The 15,353-nt window shown below is 40.7% G+C and overlaps 1 protein-coding gene across 3 annotated transcripts in view; it reads right to left on the reverse strand.

Annotated features, from left to right (window-relative positions):
* Positions 1 to 209: 209 nt before the first annotated feature.
* Positions 210 to 15,353, reverse strand: part of LOC119720218 (tight junction protein ZO-2-like) — a 66,723-nt gene continuing 51,579 nt past the window's right edge. For 2 of the 3 annotated variants that reach the window (XM_038189820.1, XM_038189822.1), the window contains 10 exons: positions 14,474 to 14,690; positions 13,717 to 13,814; positions 12,891 to 13,097; positions 11,371 to 12,088; positions 10,699 to 10,980; positions 8,540 to 9,404; positions 7,678 to 7,886; positions 4,899 to 4,961; positions 2,566 to 2,712; positions 210 to 1,858 (listed from right to left, as the gene is read on the reverse strand). In XM_038189820.1, the coding sequence (XP_038045748.1) occupies positions 1,758 to 1,858; positions 2,566 to 2,712; positions 4,899 to 4,961; positions 7,678 to 7,886; positions 8,540 to 9,404; positions 10,699 to 10,980; positions 11,371 to 12,088; positions 12,891 to 13,097; positions 13,717 to 13,814; positions 14,474 to 14,690 (2,907 nt within the window). In that variant the 3' untranslated portion in view covers positions 210 to 1,757. The remainder of the gene's footprint in view (positions 1,859 to 2,565; positions 2,713 to 4,898; positions 4,962 to 7,677; positions 7,887 to 8,539; positions 9,405 to 10,698; positions 10,981 to 11,370; positions 12,089 to 12,890; positions 13,098 to 13,716; positions 13,815 to 14,473; positions 14,691 to 15,353) is intronic. The other variant, XM_038189821.1, reaches the window with a different exon arrangement.

Raw genomic sequence — 15,353 nt, forward strand, 5'->3', positions numbered from 1 at the left:
TACTAGCGCCCATTAACACGGCACTTTGCACTACTTCGCTGGTTCCAATAGTTCTAATGATTTTCAATGCTACTCCGTGTTAAGTGGGCCTGGTTTAAGATGAAATGACGTCACATTTACGAACCGGATTACAGTACGCACTAAAGATATGCACATGATAATTAAACACTCAGTACAGTACCGATATTTAGTACTTGCATCTTCTACAAACAAATTGGCTATAACATAATTCTTGCTTCGTTAAAAGTTGACTATGACTGCGACCTAAACAAACAAATGACTTCTCCAAGAGTTCATATTAAAATAAATTCCTCCAATGACATTCATTAACAGTGTAAAAAATTTCCAAACATACGTGGTTTGCTTACAAAATAGATTTTTCCTATATGCTTGGATTTTTCTCGAGACAAAAAGTGTCTATCGTTTCTTAAAATTTGTACAAAAGATGATTTTTTCCCCATCTCGCTACAGTTAATTACATTGCATTTAAAAACACACCTCTAAATTCATATTTTGTTTTTTCAAACATTCGCTTTCCAAGGAAATTCTACAGCTACAAGGATTATATACAAGCATCAAATGTGAGATCAAAACAAAAAAAAGTAACCTTTTTTCCCCGTTAGAAACATCAAACGTAAAAGTTAATGTAGACTACATCTCATATCTGCTGATGATTAATATACAAACATGGATACTTCGACTGCTTTGGTATTTTTATAATACAAAAACTAGCAAACTTAAGGGAAACAACACTAAGAACCATTTCCAAACGCAGGATCAGTCTGTTTTGCGTCCGTTTCATAGTTGACATGCAAACAGTTTAAAATCTCGGACTAAATAGGCAATGGACAAAAGATAGACTGAATACGTGCATACAGAAACACAGTATCGGCCGTGGAATGGGTTTTAAATGAATACACTATTTGCCAATAATAGATACTATGTATACATGTGACATGGTCCTGTCTATGTCATTTTAAGTAACAAACTGAAACACACTAAATATAAATTGTTTCATAAAAGCTAGGTTTCTGTGTTACAAAGTGACGCGAAATCAAAGAAACTCCTTGTTTCATTTGAGACATTGTTTCGTAGTTATCGACGACTGCAATTCAGCACTTTGGATCTAACTTATCTTAACAAAACTAATGTCAACATGTCCGTTTTGTTACTGACGAAATGCACGCATGTCACATTGTGACTGCATTTCATTAATGATATTAAATGTGGCATTGTTTAGGAATGATTCATCAAATGAGGAATGAAATCCAATAATGTACAGAAAAGATTGATAATCTACATTCTTAAATGCATACTGAGCTATGAGTCAAATCTGTAGGCCGAACAAATACAAAATTCCAACGAAAACGGAACCTCTTTCGAGGGGAATTTCCAAAAGATTTGAATTTCATTTGAATTTCAATTGAAGCAAAAATACTTTCTGATTACGTCCCATGTCAGACTTGGTCCCAAGTAATAACAACAAAGATAAAATTCCAAACCTTCAAAAGGCAAAATTTATTCCTTAAAAAAAAACCACCACATTTAATTCTGATTTGATCTTCCATTAATTTCAGTTCAGGGGGAAAAAGGGCCAACAGTGACTTATAATATCTGAGTTAGTTTAAGTGTTACTCCCTTTCGCTCGCAATATCACCTATTTTGTAATTTTGAAGATTTCTGCTGGCGAAAAAAAAACATGAAAAAATGGACTGTACAGTTTCCAGGACTGGACTTTAAAAACCCACAAATAATCTCTAGAAGTGATCAACCAAGATAGAGACGCTGTTGGCGTTGACCTGGCATTTACTCTCCTCGCTTCCTGGTATGACCATGTTCTCCCACTCGCTTGGGGCATCTGCAATTTAAAACAACCATGAATGACAACAATTTTAAAAAATATGTAAAACATGTTAGGCGGTGTGAGTCTGAATCAGATTTTAGTCTGTTGCTGCTGCCCGTAGACTCTGCACTATAACACAGCTGGCGACGTTCAGCCCCAAAATGTCCGCAACTTTTTTTTGTGAGGCTCTAGCGTTGGCGAGGAAACAGGTCTCGAAAAGTACTCTGACAAAATTTTGACCGTCAATACAACATTTTTACTTAACCAGTTCGCGACGTGATTATTTGGATATTGACCAGACACAGGCGCAGGATTGTTTTTCACGAACCTCAATGCAAATCAGGTTCAGGCCGTCATCTGCGGGTAGCACACCCTGATATTTCCGGCCTCGCTCGCTGCGAGTGGGTCTCTGACAGATATTTCCGGCCTCGCTTGTTGAGTGTAAAACCTTTGCGTGTATACACGTCATCCAATGTGAACTGGTTAACTTGAATGTCAATCTCACAAAATATATTTCAGCATTCTTTCCTCAAATAATAACACTATGAACATGTAGCATAGTAATTTGACTTATATTGTCGCTGAATATTTAAATAATTGATAAAGATGAGCGAGGCTCAAAAGGACTCGCAAAGGTCCCAACTACTACCCTGAATACTTTTTTTTTAAATTGAAAAAAGCCTATGCCTATGGAAAGGCAGATAATGACGACATGGACTTACTTCCGGTGCCAGCATCGCTAGATTTGAGGTTGAAGGACCAACCATCAGGTGTCATGGAAGCACAGTGGGGCAGTCGCAGTTCTACGGGGTTCAGGAACTTCAGGCCGTGAGGCTTGCAGATCACCACGGGACTCAGGAGGGTCTCACCTACAAATCCAACCCAAAAAAATCAAATGGAAATAATATTTATTTTCTGTTATGAATCTTGTTCAACAAGATGAAAATCTACATTGTGTATCTATCAAAGATCAGACAAATTACTTACTATTAGAGGCATTAAGACCATTTCAGATTCAGCGCGAATGCAAAAGCGAAAGCACATTTTTAGTGACATCACGGCAAATATTCGCAACTCCGCTGAATTTCGCTGTGAACATTTTGTGACTTCAAATTTGCATGACACTCAGCATTTGCTTGAATAATAAACGGTTTTCAGGGATTTTTCAGCACTTATATCTCAATCCATGCATTGGCTGCAACAACGGCCTTAACAGAATTTACAAAAAAAAAATCATATTACTCAAGTTGATAAAACAAAAGTTGAATTTAATTCTAAGGGTTCCGTGTTCTCGTTAAGCACGTGCTCGCAATTGAAACCTGCACAATAGAAGACGCACTGATGTAAGATGTTGACTGATTGCTGTGTTCTGTAATAGATCTACGTGTGGCTACCTAAACAACTACTCTAATAGAAACATATATATACCAGAAGAGAGAAGGCAGTACATATGAGGAGAATAATAAAAGCATTCATTAAAATATCATTTTAAAAGAAGTGTGCCAGTTTGAGGTTCTGGAGTTGTAAAAAGTCTTGGCTGGAAAGGAATTTGCAGTGCTTAGAATAGTGGTGACAAAAAATATCTACTGAATGTACATGTACATGTAGATATACATGTATAAGTATAGATGTGTACATGTAAATGTAAAGTATAAGTGTGTTGATATTTTGAAATATTACTTAGGAAATCCTACTCTAAAAGGATACCTGTACATTACTGTCTAGAAAGAAGAAAACGATCTACTTTTCCCTTCAATCAAGGCAAAGGTTTTAAAGATGGAGTGGGGTTTTTTTTGGGGGGGGGGTTTACACTGGAATGCTTTTACCTGTGCTTTTTGAGGTACGTAGGTTTTCTGAGTAAAGTATGACAACACTGCAAAATTTACAAAAGTATTGTATAATCACAATGGTGCATTGTGGCCACCCACTGACAATGGATTCAGTGGTTGGGGGGAATTTTTATTGAATTGCGCACGCACAGAAGAAGTTCATTATATTTTATAAGGGTCAAGGTGACTACTACATAAAAATAATCATGTACAATGACAAAAAAATGAGTCAGAAAGTTGGTTATTGAAGAGAAAAAAACATGCTCCTTTCAAAGGCAAAAGTGTACATGGTACCAACAGTTAAATGTGTCAAGGTCTGTAGTTTTTGTAACATATAAAGTGTCATTTTTGGAATGTCATGGACATTTCGTTGGGGAAACTTTTAAAATCCTCTAAAAAAACCTCTGCTGTGCACATTTTTAACATTAAAACGTAAGTTTCAATGGGCATTCAAGTCCCATGTAAAATCACAGTGGTTGGGATGTAACTTCCTCAATCCTGCAAAATCTTCCAAAATCTGGATTTCGAAGGATTTTGGAGGGTTAGGGTTATATAGAAACAAAAGCACAAGAAAGTTCACTGGTTTTTTTGTTGCTGCTTATTGTTTTAGTTGTTAGCAATTAGTGCATCATTTGCGCATGGGCCAGAAGAAAAGAAACAAGTTCTGGAAAAAATTGAGTTATTCTGCCGCAGAGCGTGCTTGAAGGAACAAAGGACTGAAGCAAAGATGGAAGTTAGTGAATAAAAACCTAGAGGGTGAATTACAGAATTGTTACGTTGTCAACCAATATTTTTACTGCTTATTACAAACGCCATTTTAATGAAAAACTTTTTGTTCTCCCAATATCTGCCTTAGCTCATAGATTGTAAACCTATGACATGTTTTGTTTGCCCAAAATATATTTGTGTGAATGTTGACATTAGGAAAGTGATGTTTGAGAGAACCAAACTTTTCGACAGTTTTTCCCTGTCAAGAAATCGTGACCGATTTTTTTTTTTTTTGGAGAAAAGTTCCATGGTCACACACTCTTTCTCAGATCTCTTGTTTACAAATATGACTAATTTACATCAGTATTTATGCATATGCATTATGCTCCGAGTCAACCAATCAGATTATCAGCACGGCAGGGTCAAGAAAGAAGCAGGAGGAGGCGTGGCTTGGTATTAGTGCAACTGCTTAACCCAAGTGGGAACCGTGTCCCAACTGGGAATTCCAACTTTTGTACCTAAATAGACGCCTGCCTCAATACCGTGAGGATTATCGGTTGTAACCGGGCGAAGTTCCTCACCTAAACAAAACAATTACAAAAACAATTGAAACAAAACTAGTTCCTTGTTGTCAACTTCATGTATCAGAAGCTGATCCAAGTAGTCTAGAGACTAAGTTAATATATGTACATGTATGTACATGTATGTAGAACCATTGTCATTTTGAAAGGTTCCTTCAGTTCTTTTCCTTTTGATTTTTCCCCTTAATTTTGAGCATCACACATGCACAAACCCTAACTCTCCTGCAAGTATCTACGTATTTTGCTGCATAGTACATTTGCCCTGTTGTATCAGACAGAATACAACAATAATTCAGATCGGAAACTAACAAAATCCTTCTGTCAACTGTCTTTAAAGGGAATATACAACATTTACAAACATCAAAAAAACAAAACTACCAAATTATCATGAAATACCTTACTGGACTGTTAGTGAATGACAGTCTAAAGCATCCTTTAAAATCGTGGCACCTGGTGTGCTGTCATTTTCAAGAAAAGTGTTATTTTTTGTATGAATTTCCAACGCTGGTCGGCCGACCAGCGTTGGAAAAAAATGGCCGTTTTTCAAATACTGCCCCCAATTTACCATATTTAGTTAGTCCGTATTTTGTTTGCAATCGATTACACACCTATGAACAGGTTCAAGCCAGCTAGACTGGTTCCCTGACCTTACAATGGCCCGACGTCTATAAATTGCTCCGTTTCACCATAAGTGGGGTCAAGGAACCAGACTACAGGAACATGAATTTTTTTTTTGGATTTTCCAGCATCTGTGAACACAAAACTTCAAACAAGTCAGTGTCACAATATTTGCTATGAACTACTAACCCCCCAAATCCATCCATTTCTGAAAATTACAGCAAAAGCAAATGTTGTATATTCCCTTCAAACGAATCTTTTTATCAGTGTCAAAATCAACAAATTCCAAACGGAAGTTGTTTTTTTCTTGGATACAGCTGAAATAAAAGAGATAAAAATATTCCCAACACCACCCAATAATACATCATGTACGAGTCAATATCCAGTAAAAATTACCAAATTTTGAATACTGTCAAAGTCAGCAGGGCTATTAGATTGAAAAAAGAAATATCAAAACAAAAAAGGAAGGACAAGAGGCTGTTTCAGGTTTTGTAAACTTGCATGTAAATGGACAATGGATAGAATTCAAGGATGGGCTCGGGAAGGAATGTTTAATCAAGACAAAATCTGGTTAGTTCATGATGGACTGGTAAAATGAACTGTTGTCTTTAAAATGAATGTTTCCACAACATATTAGGATCGTCCAAAGCAAAAAGAAGTATTAATTTGTCTCAGCGGCAAAAAGGAGTAAGAGGGGTAGAACATGCCCACTAGGTTTTTAGGTAAGCATATATATTTGGGATTCATGAATGTAACATGCCTTTTTAGTTCCAGAGTTGGGGGAGTTTTATTTGAGCTTGAAGCGCGGTCCGAGAGAAGGAATTAAAAATCAAGATTCTCAGCGATTGCTTAGTACCAACTTAAAGAGCAGCAAGACAACAAAATTTCAACACATTTTTTTTTTTTACCGAAAAATGGTCAGGATTGCGCTGCTAAAAATCTTTGTCCAGAAGTCTTAGCGCCTTTGAACCAACATAACATATATCAAATAAACCCCTGTTCCTACAACAAATGCCATAAATGATAATGTGTGACACGCATTTACAAAATCATTCCTGACCAACATATATTGGCCATTCCAGCATCACGTAATGTCTGTGACAGAACTTTTAAGAGCTTGGCGAATAAAACTGAAAATGTATTTTAATACATCCGTCATCTAGTAATGGTCAAGGAGATTACAGACTAGGAGTTTTTGGATCATTTCTCTGAATCATTAATTAGATATCATCATGGTTAATTGGCTCGGTCAACAGATATTACACATCTTTTCATAAGGCTGGAATTGCCCATTTACAGTGCGTACCACAATCATACAATATGGTGACAGGGAATTTAATCAGAGCAACAAGGAACCTTCAATTTTCTATTCATTTCGAGGTTGGTTTGTACTGAATAGTAATACTTGTCTCAAGTTAAGGTCACTTCATTCAAGTAGGCAATATACATGTACACGTACGTTGTACAGTGTACTTTGCCACTAGAACTTGTAAATGTGGCCCTAAATGTAGAGTACCTAGCTACATGTACATGTAGCTCTGGACTTTAACACGAACACATGTCACATAATTTTGTAAGCTAGTTTGCTTTGGTTAACCACCAAAAAGATACTTCAATATCAAATGTTTGTGTCTAATATTTGCTCACAGACTGGCTGTCACTGCATATCATGAGTGTGTAATCAACAGGGAAAACAAAAACCACAGGATCGACCGCAGCAGAAGAAAGAAAAACAACTCAGCAGCCATCTTGTATTTTGAACTATGCGTACATTGTATGTTATTAGCGTACAATCCCTATTGAACAAAATCACACACCTCAAAAAAGATGGCTACAGCGCAATGTGACCTATTTTATCAGACCCAAAGATAAACTAATGCTGAGCGAATGTGTTGTCACAAAACAATCGCAACAAAAATGGCCCAAAGCTTCAAACTTTTGCAAATTCACAATATGAGTATTTGATGTTGACGTCACAAATCCAAATTAGGCTTTTGCTTTTCGCATTAAAGCGTGAACCAGCTTTTACTTCAGTCTCCCTGCGCCCGACCTTCCTAGCGACAAGGAAAAAAAGCAAGAACCCTTGCAAGTGTCGTACCTTTGTCCTTGTCCAGTGGCGGCAGCATGTTGGTGTCCCGGCAGACTTTGAAGAAGATCTCCTGCCTGATGCCCTCCGGTAACGCCCCTTTAGGGATGACGATGCTGACCCCCGTATTGACCGAGGACAGGACGCCGCCGTTGTGGTCAAAGAAGCCGCGGGCTGTGTCCAGGACCTCGTGACCCTCGTCGGCCTTCAGGCTGTCCTCACTGGGAAAATATGGATGCAGGTAGAAAACTATAATTCACTGATTTTGTTTGAGAATAAATGAATGGTCGATACGGTCACCGTTTAATAGCCATGATGAGTGAGAGACTAGCCATCAATATAATAGCAATGGTAGCTTAATTAATACAGGGAGGATGGGTAAAAAGATGGGTGAAGGTTGCCTTTTGAAAATCCGTCCCAGGCCTGGAACTTTGGGTCTGAAATCTTACTATTGTCGGCACTGACATACTCATCATATTGAGCTGCTAGTAATATATAATGCCCAATAGCAGCCCCCCAAGTTTAAAATCTATCTGTTCAATACCACTGAGCTGCCAACCACCAGTTGTACATCTTTCCCTTGGTTAATCTAAGATTGAGAATCAAAAGTGTAGGTTGATCAACATTTGACTGAACTGCCAATTAAGTCAGTGTAGAGTGCAGGCAGAGATATAACATTCAGTGATGTTTAACTTGAAGGACTATAGGAGGTTAAGCAGGGCTCTTCTTGGGCCTGGCTTTCCAAAAGGCCTTGCACGTTTCTTTCAAAGGCTGCACTGGCTTTTTTTCCATCTCCAACAAGTCACACTAGTTTAAGAACCTTTGGAGCATTATCCATTCGATTACAAAATAACGTTGCCCCCCTCAGTCTTACCTGATAGGAATGGACCAGAATGACGCCGGATTGTTGTTCTCTTTCTTGGATCTGCTTGACCATCCCTTGGGAGCATACAGGTTTTCTTGGTATTCCCTGCCGGGGGACTTGGACCTCTTGAAGAAGGCCTCCCGATACTCCTTGTAAGACTGGCGGTCGTAGGGAGCCTTCTTGGGTTTGGGGTCTGGCTTTCCGTCTGGGATGTAGCCGTACTTGTCCGTGTCCGACGGTGCGGAGTCTGAGAGACCGTTGGGGGGTTCACGGCTTGGTGGCGGTGCATGCTGGGGTTCCTGTCTGGCGGGCTCGATGCTTGGGCTGCTCCGACCGACAGGGTAATCCAGTTCCCGTTCGCGCTCCCAGCCGCGAGGACTCTCCCGAACCTTGACTTTGTGGATTTTGGTGAAGGCATCTTGCATCTGTCTCTTGTAGTCATTGGTTGAGGGAGGCTCGGAGTAATCCATGCCCTGGACCTGAGCCATGATGGACGGCGACTCGCGGCCCTGGGGCTGGTCCCAGTCATCGATGCGGTCCACGCGCTGCACCTGCGACTCCACAAACGTGGTCTTGACGCTCACCATCTGCGGCTCTGGCGGTTGGGCAAACTGCGGTCTCTCCTCATACCGGGGCTGTTCGCGGGGCTGTTCACGGGGCTGTTCGCGGGGCTGTTCGCGGGGCTGTTCGCGGGGCTGTTCGCGGGGCTGTTCCACCTCAGCGTACGGCGACTCCACCTCCCAGGCACGCGGAGCGCTTTCCTGAAACTGCTGAGGGCGCTGTTCGATCTCCGGCTCTACCTGCCACGATGGGGCCGGCTCGTCCGAGGAGTACAGTCCATTTACTGGCTGGGGAGGTTCAGGCCTCTTCCACTCTAATAGGGTACATATGGGGTATGCATATATTGTACGGTTGAAAAGAGAAGAGATATTAAAAGTGCCCCCCAAAATGCAAGCCTCAGCTTGTTAATATAACAAATAGTACATGTAACGACTTGTATACTACAATATGCAAAGTCCTGGTCTAAAAGTGGATGAATATCCTGATTTTTTTGAGGTCACTATATGACATTACAGCACCAAGTCCAATACTGCTTTTTGTTCAGCCTATATTCTTCCAATTAAGTTTCAAATCTAGCGTCCACATTATAAAAAGGGATTTTTATCGTGCATATTAATTCTAGGCATGTACAGATTCTGTCTTGTGGTTATTTTATTATATATGCAAGGTTAAAAATGACAACGTTCAAGTACAGAATAAAACCTGATCATGTGATTGTCTTTAATTAAAGTTAACTGCAATTGGTCAATTTTCATTCTGTACATGTGCCGGTACGTTGGCATTTTTGTCTATGCCTAGTATGGCATCCACTAAATGGGTCAATTTATTTCTGTAAGTTTTCAGAAAATGTTTTCTTCAACCATTTTTTATAACAATATAACATTGTTCACGCAATTGAAAGTGGTTATATTTCCATTAAAAAACCTATTTGGGCAGCATTACATCTTACAGAGCAGCATTTCTTTGTTTCGTTATTACAATTTTAAAAAGAGGTACTATAAACAATATCCAATCAGAATGTTTAGACCCAAGATTAGTGTTGTTTCGTAACAGAAAACTTAGAGAATTTTAAGTTGTCAGTTTTACGGGTAATTTTCTTCCCTGCGTTAATACAAGTTTTTAGTTATGGGGATGGAGGCTAATGTATAACAATCCTAATTATAACAATATCAAAAATATTTCTTTTTTGATAACACCTTCAGTTTTTTTTTTCAGCCAAAATTTACATACATTCAACATATACAAACAAAGTGCAGCAAGTAATATCAAAATATTCTCACTATATATGCATATATTTCCAAGATATTCAAAAAAGGTAAAAACAATAATAATATCAAGCCAGCACAAACTTTATTTTCAAAACTTGCAATTTTAAAAACTTGCACTAATTAAATTATATCAAACTAGCACTAGTAACGTTTAAAATATTTTATGCCACTAGCTTGACTTTCAAACTGGTACAAATACTGATGAATTTTACAAACTAGCACTGTCTTTACTTTAAAAAAAAAATCTTTCATGCCACTAACTAGCACTATCACTAATGAATTTTGTCTAAACTTGCATGCCATACACATATACCCCATTAGTGTGGAATGATGACCCACCTACGGTCTCCGGGGAGTCCAACCTGCCTGGCCGCTCATAGCTGTAAGTTGGGAGATCTAGGCTAGCTGCTGGTTCCGAGGCGTCCGAGCCACGCTGGGGCCGGTCTTTGTGCACCGAGGCGTAGACGGGCTCGGCGACGGCAGCGGTCGCCGGCTTGGGCGGGATGGGTGGGGCCGCTAGGAGTTGGGGTTCCTCCATCAAGTTGGGCCCGTCGAACTCCAGGCCCCACTGGAGACTCCCGTCCGGCTCGCTGAATGTGGTTTCCCTGACGCTTGGCGTCACTGATTGATAAAAAAAACCAGGTGGGTTGGCTTATGGGAAGTTTAGCATCATCAGAGGATCAGAAGCTCAAATAGGGCGGATGACCATATCTTGTGTCCTTTGGCAAGCCAGTTTACCCCAAGTTGCTTCTCTACACATAGGAGTGTAAATAGGCACTGGTATAATGCTGGTAAGTAACCTGTGATGGACTAGCATCCCATCAAGAGGAAAGAATCTATTCTCAGTCATTTCATACCAAGGAAACTGGAGACACACAAAAGCTCTGATTTGGAGACACACTTGTTTAATTTGTTATACAACCAACGAATATTGCTACTACTAAATGATCCATTTCATTCAGAAAATGACAAACTTGCACAGAGGGAAATTGCGTGTTAAAAGATACTTACCAACGGGGCTTGTCTCGATAACATCGTCAACACCAAACGTTGTTTCCTTCAACCCAAATGTGGTCTCTTTCGGGGGCTCCCGGGGCTTAGGCTGGGGTTTGGTAACCGGCACAGCGGGAGGGAGCGCGGTAGGTCTGCTGATGGCCGGTTTGGGGGCAGGCGCTGGTTTGGGTGCAGGCGCCGGTTTGGGTGCAGGCGCTGGGCGCTGTCCTCTCTGTGGCGGCTGCTCCAGCTGGGGCAGCTTAACAGCACCCGGCAGGGGAGCAGTGCGGATGCCTGGCTGGGAGGAGACCGCGTTAATCTTCTCAGCTCGTATAGCCGCCTCCTCTTCTTGAGCTTTCTTCTCCTTCTCCATCAGCTCGCGTCGCCGCATGTGCTCCCGCCGGGAGGGCCGCTCCGTTGGGGTCCAGGCCCCTTCAAGCCTCTCTGAGTATTTACTCCGCGAGTCCACGTTGTACTTGTTGGCGTTGCCGCCGTCGTCCAACTCCTCGTCTTCATCGTCGTCGAACTCCGAGTTCCGGCCCAGAGAGTTGGAGCGGCTGAGGGACGGGAACCGGCCAAGCAGTCCCCGCTCCTTGCTTGGCGGACGGGGCTCGCTGCGCTGCTTGTCCGATCGCTTCTTGTGGCGAGGGCGACTGCTGCGGGTGACGGGCTTTTCGGCTTCTTCGTCCGAGGAGTAGCGCGGTGCTGGGGGAGCACCAGCTGACACTGGTAACTCCTAGAAAATAAACACACACAGATATGAGCCAAAACACAGAACTGAGCAATGAAGGAACCTAACAAAATGAAGGCAACAAAATGAATACATTGGTCATTTTAATATATTTCTGATTGTACGTTTGTACAATTGTATATCAAGTCAATTACAATCAAATCACGTCAGGTCCCGAATTTTTCCGGGCTGGTCAATGTAAAAGGTATTCCTGCTGTCATATTCCATTTGAAAAGCGTATCACTTTAAAGGTCCAAAGGATCATTTGCCTTTTCGTGCATTTTTTTTTCATTTGAAACAACAAAATTGCTCAAAATCTGAAGTAGGGTGCATAACAACTAACTTGTTGAAGTTTCAGCTCAGTGGATACCACACATTTTAGTAAACAGAAAAAAAATGTATGCACAATTTTTGGGGTCTTGTTATTGAATTCCATTACTAATGCGCATAAAAAAATGTACCAGCAGGCACACTTTCTCAAACCATCTTCAATTATTGTTTTTTTTTTCCTAATGATACCATTTCAAGTGGAATAACGACACAGGGTATTTAGTCCCAATCCTACCAGGTATCTTCACTTTGAGCACGAATTTTCTCTATAAATCAGTAGGCAAACTTCCGGGTAATTGCGAGTGTTCCGATGTCCCTTTAAGACTGATAGATTTTTTTCTTTCTTAAAATGACTGAATCACTTTTTGTCAAGACCACTTGCTTTTCAAACTTTTCAAAGAATTTTCACTGCTTACAAAAAACCCATAACAGCGAGGCTTTGATTTTCTGTTCCTGCAAGAATGAAATAAAAAAGTACCTCTTTCTTCTCGAAGGCCTCCTCTTTGAAGTTGAAACTGTCGTCCCGGGTCGACTCGGTCGGAGACACTGGCTCAAAGTCCGACTCCACCATGCTGTCGTTGGCCATGGAGCTGGTCATGGACTCCGCGTCGCTGTCGTAGTTTGGCGGGAGCTCCAACGTACCAATCACGTTCAGCGTGGTGTCTATGTCAAAGTCCTGGCCCAGCTGTAAGGAATTATGGGGGGAGAAAAAGTAGCGACCATTATTCTTGGGCCTATGTAGGTAAAAAAGTGTGCCCGCAGCCACACTTTTACAAACCACCTTCAACGATTGTTTTTGTTCCCAACTGATACCATTTCTAGTGGAATAATTTTCAGAAGGGTTTTTGATACCATCCCCAAACGTACTTGTTTAAAACAGGCCAAGCACATACTTATTCCCTCATTATTGTGTAAATAAACAAAAGATAGTGCTAGGCCAAAAAAGGATGAGCTTTCATTGCCCCTCAAAAAACAAAGAGTCGGTAGGTAAAAAAAATGTTTTGTACTAACGCACATACGTATGTTTTTTATGGTGTAAATTGAGGATTTTCTGATGTTCCTCTTCCCTTTTCCTTTGTTTGTACTTTGTACTTTGTTTGTATATATGCGTGTACACATTGGAGGACAACTGGGCAAGTATTCCAAACTTTATTTCATACTTACAAGTATTCCAAACTCGTATTGGGGTATTTTTCAACTCCTAAAAATATAACCTTAATATAAACCCTTTTTTTCTTTTTTATCAAAGTTTTATTTGCTTGTTTACTTTGACTCTATTTATGGTTCAGAGGGTGAAAACATACCTTGGCTTCAGACACCCAGATTTTGCGGTTCTGTTGGATGTGGACGGCCTCTTTAATCTGACTGTACCACATGCTGTCTGGATTCACTGGAATCATGGCTGACAACAACAAGCAAAAAGAAACGAGATATAATGCATGTCACATACTTCACCCATGAATTTCAAGTAGCACACATAATATAAGTAAACTTTAATCAACATTTCTCTCCCAAGTTCCAAGAAGAGAGCCGGGGATAACTCCTTCAGAGCAGCAGCCAAGGGTGGATCCAGAGAGGTTAGTGTTGGGGGGGGGGTGCTGTGCCTGGACTAGTGATGGACTTGCCTTCAACACTGCTTGATTGAGATTTTTTTTCTATAAATTTGTCTGCTACATTTGGAGAACTAAAACCCTAACCCATAGGCCCTTTTTGCTAGGAACCATCCTCAATCCTCCAAAATTTTGCACGAGTGTTCAAATGAAGGATACCCACTGCCTCAATCCTTCAAAATCCTCCAACAGTTCTGCCTCTCAAAATGCATATTCCTCCTCAATCCTCCAAAATCCTCTTCTTCAAATGCCGTTCACCCTCAATTCTCCAAAATCAATCGGTACGGAATGTGCATTCATCTTCAATCCTCCACAATCCTCCAAAATTGTATGTTGCATCCTCAATCTTCCAAAACTGCAAAGGACTTTGGAGGATGGAGGAGGGCTAAGATTAATCAATCTTTCCCTTTGGAAAATTAAAGGGATTTTTGCAGGAAATTGTCTGCCTTACCTGTAAACACATAAGAGTAGTGTTTCTTCATCTTCTTGGCCGTCTGGTAGAACTTGCGAGACCCTTTGTTCTCTCTGCCCTCTCCCAGGAACTGGCCCCGGATCTCCTTGACGTGGGCCCGGCTCTCGGCGTTCAGGAAGATGACGATCGGGTAGCACTGGGCGTAGTTCAGCTGCTCTACAGCGTTGGGGGTGATGTCCAGCAGACAGTGCTTGCCCTGGTGGTGACAAAAACGGTGACAAATGACAAGGACATTAGTTGAAGTGGTAATGACAATAGTGAGGAAATGAGCAAAGGTGACAATGACAATAGGAATGATATGGTAGAGTGACAATGACATTGGCACTGACTTCAGAGGTGGCACTGATAGTGAAAATAACATCAGTAAGGCCAAAAAAAAAAATAAGTCGGTCTCTGGTCAGCGCGCGCGTTGATTTTAATCATGCGCGTTGATCTTTTTTTTTCCAAAATGTTCCGCGGTAGCTCCAACAGCGCCCTCTATTTCCGCACCTCCTCAATTTTTTTTTACCAAAGAGCACTAAGGAATGGGAAATTGCACCAAGGCAAATGATCGAAAGCACCTAGGCAAATTATGGAGGACACCAATGTACATGAAGACACCAAAAAAGCAAAATAGTACCTACCTTGTCTGTACAATCCAAGCTTGAAGAAAAAAAAAAAAAAAAAAGCAAAAAAAAAAAAAAAAAAAGCCGCGTGGCCGCGTCAATTCCGGAACTTTGGTCTGACCAGAGACCGAATATTTTTTTTTTTGGCCTAAAACTGGCATGTTATATCGTGTGCTTGGATACTGTAATTTCATTGGTTTAGAACGGCCACATGTCTAGACAATAAAAATGCATGTCACACCTTGATGTCCATT

This window comes from Patiria miniata, unplaced genomic scaffold (genome assembly GCF_015706575.1).
Source record: "Patiria miniata isolate m_02_andy unplaced genomic scaffold, ASM1570657v1 HiC_scaffold_9, whole genome shotgun sequence".
NCBI classification, from domain to species: Eukaryota; Metazoa; Echinodermata; class Asteroidea; order Valvatida; family Asterinidae; genus Patiria; species Patiria miniata.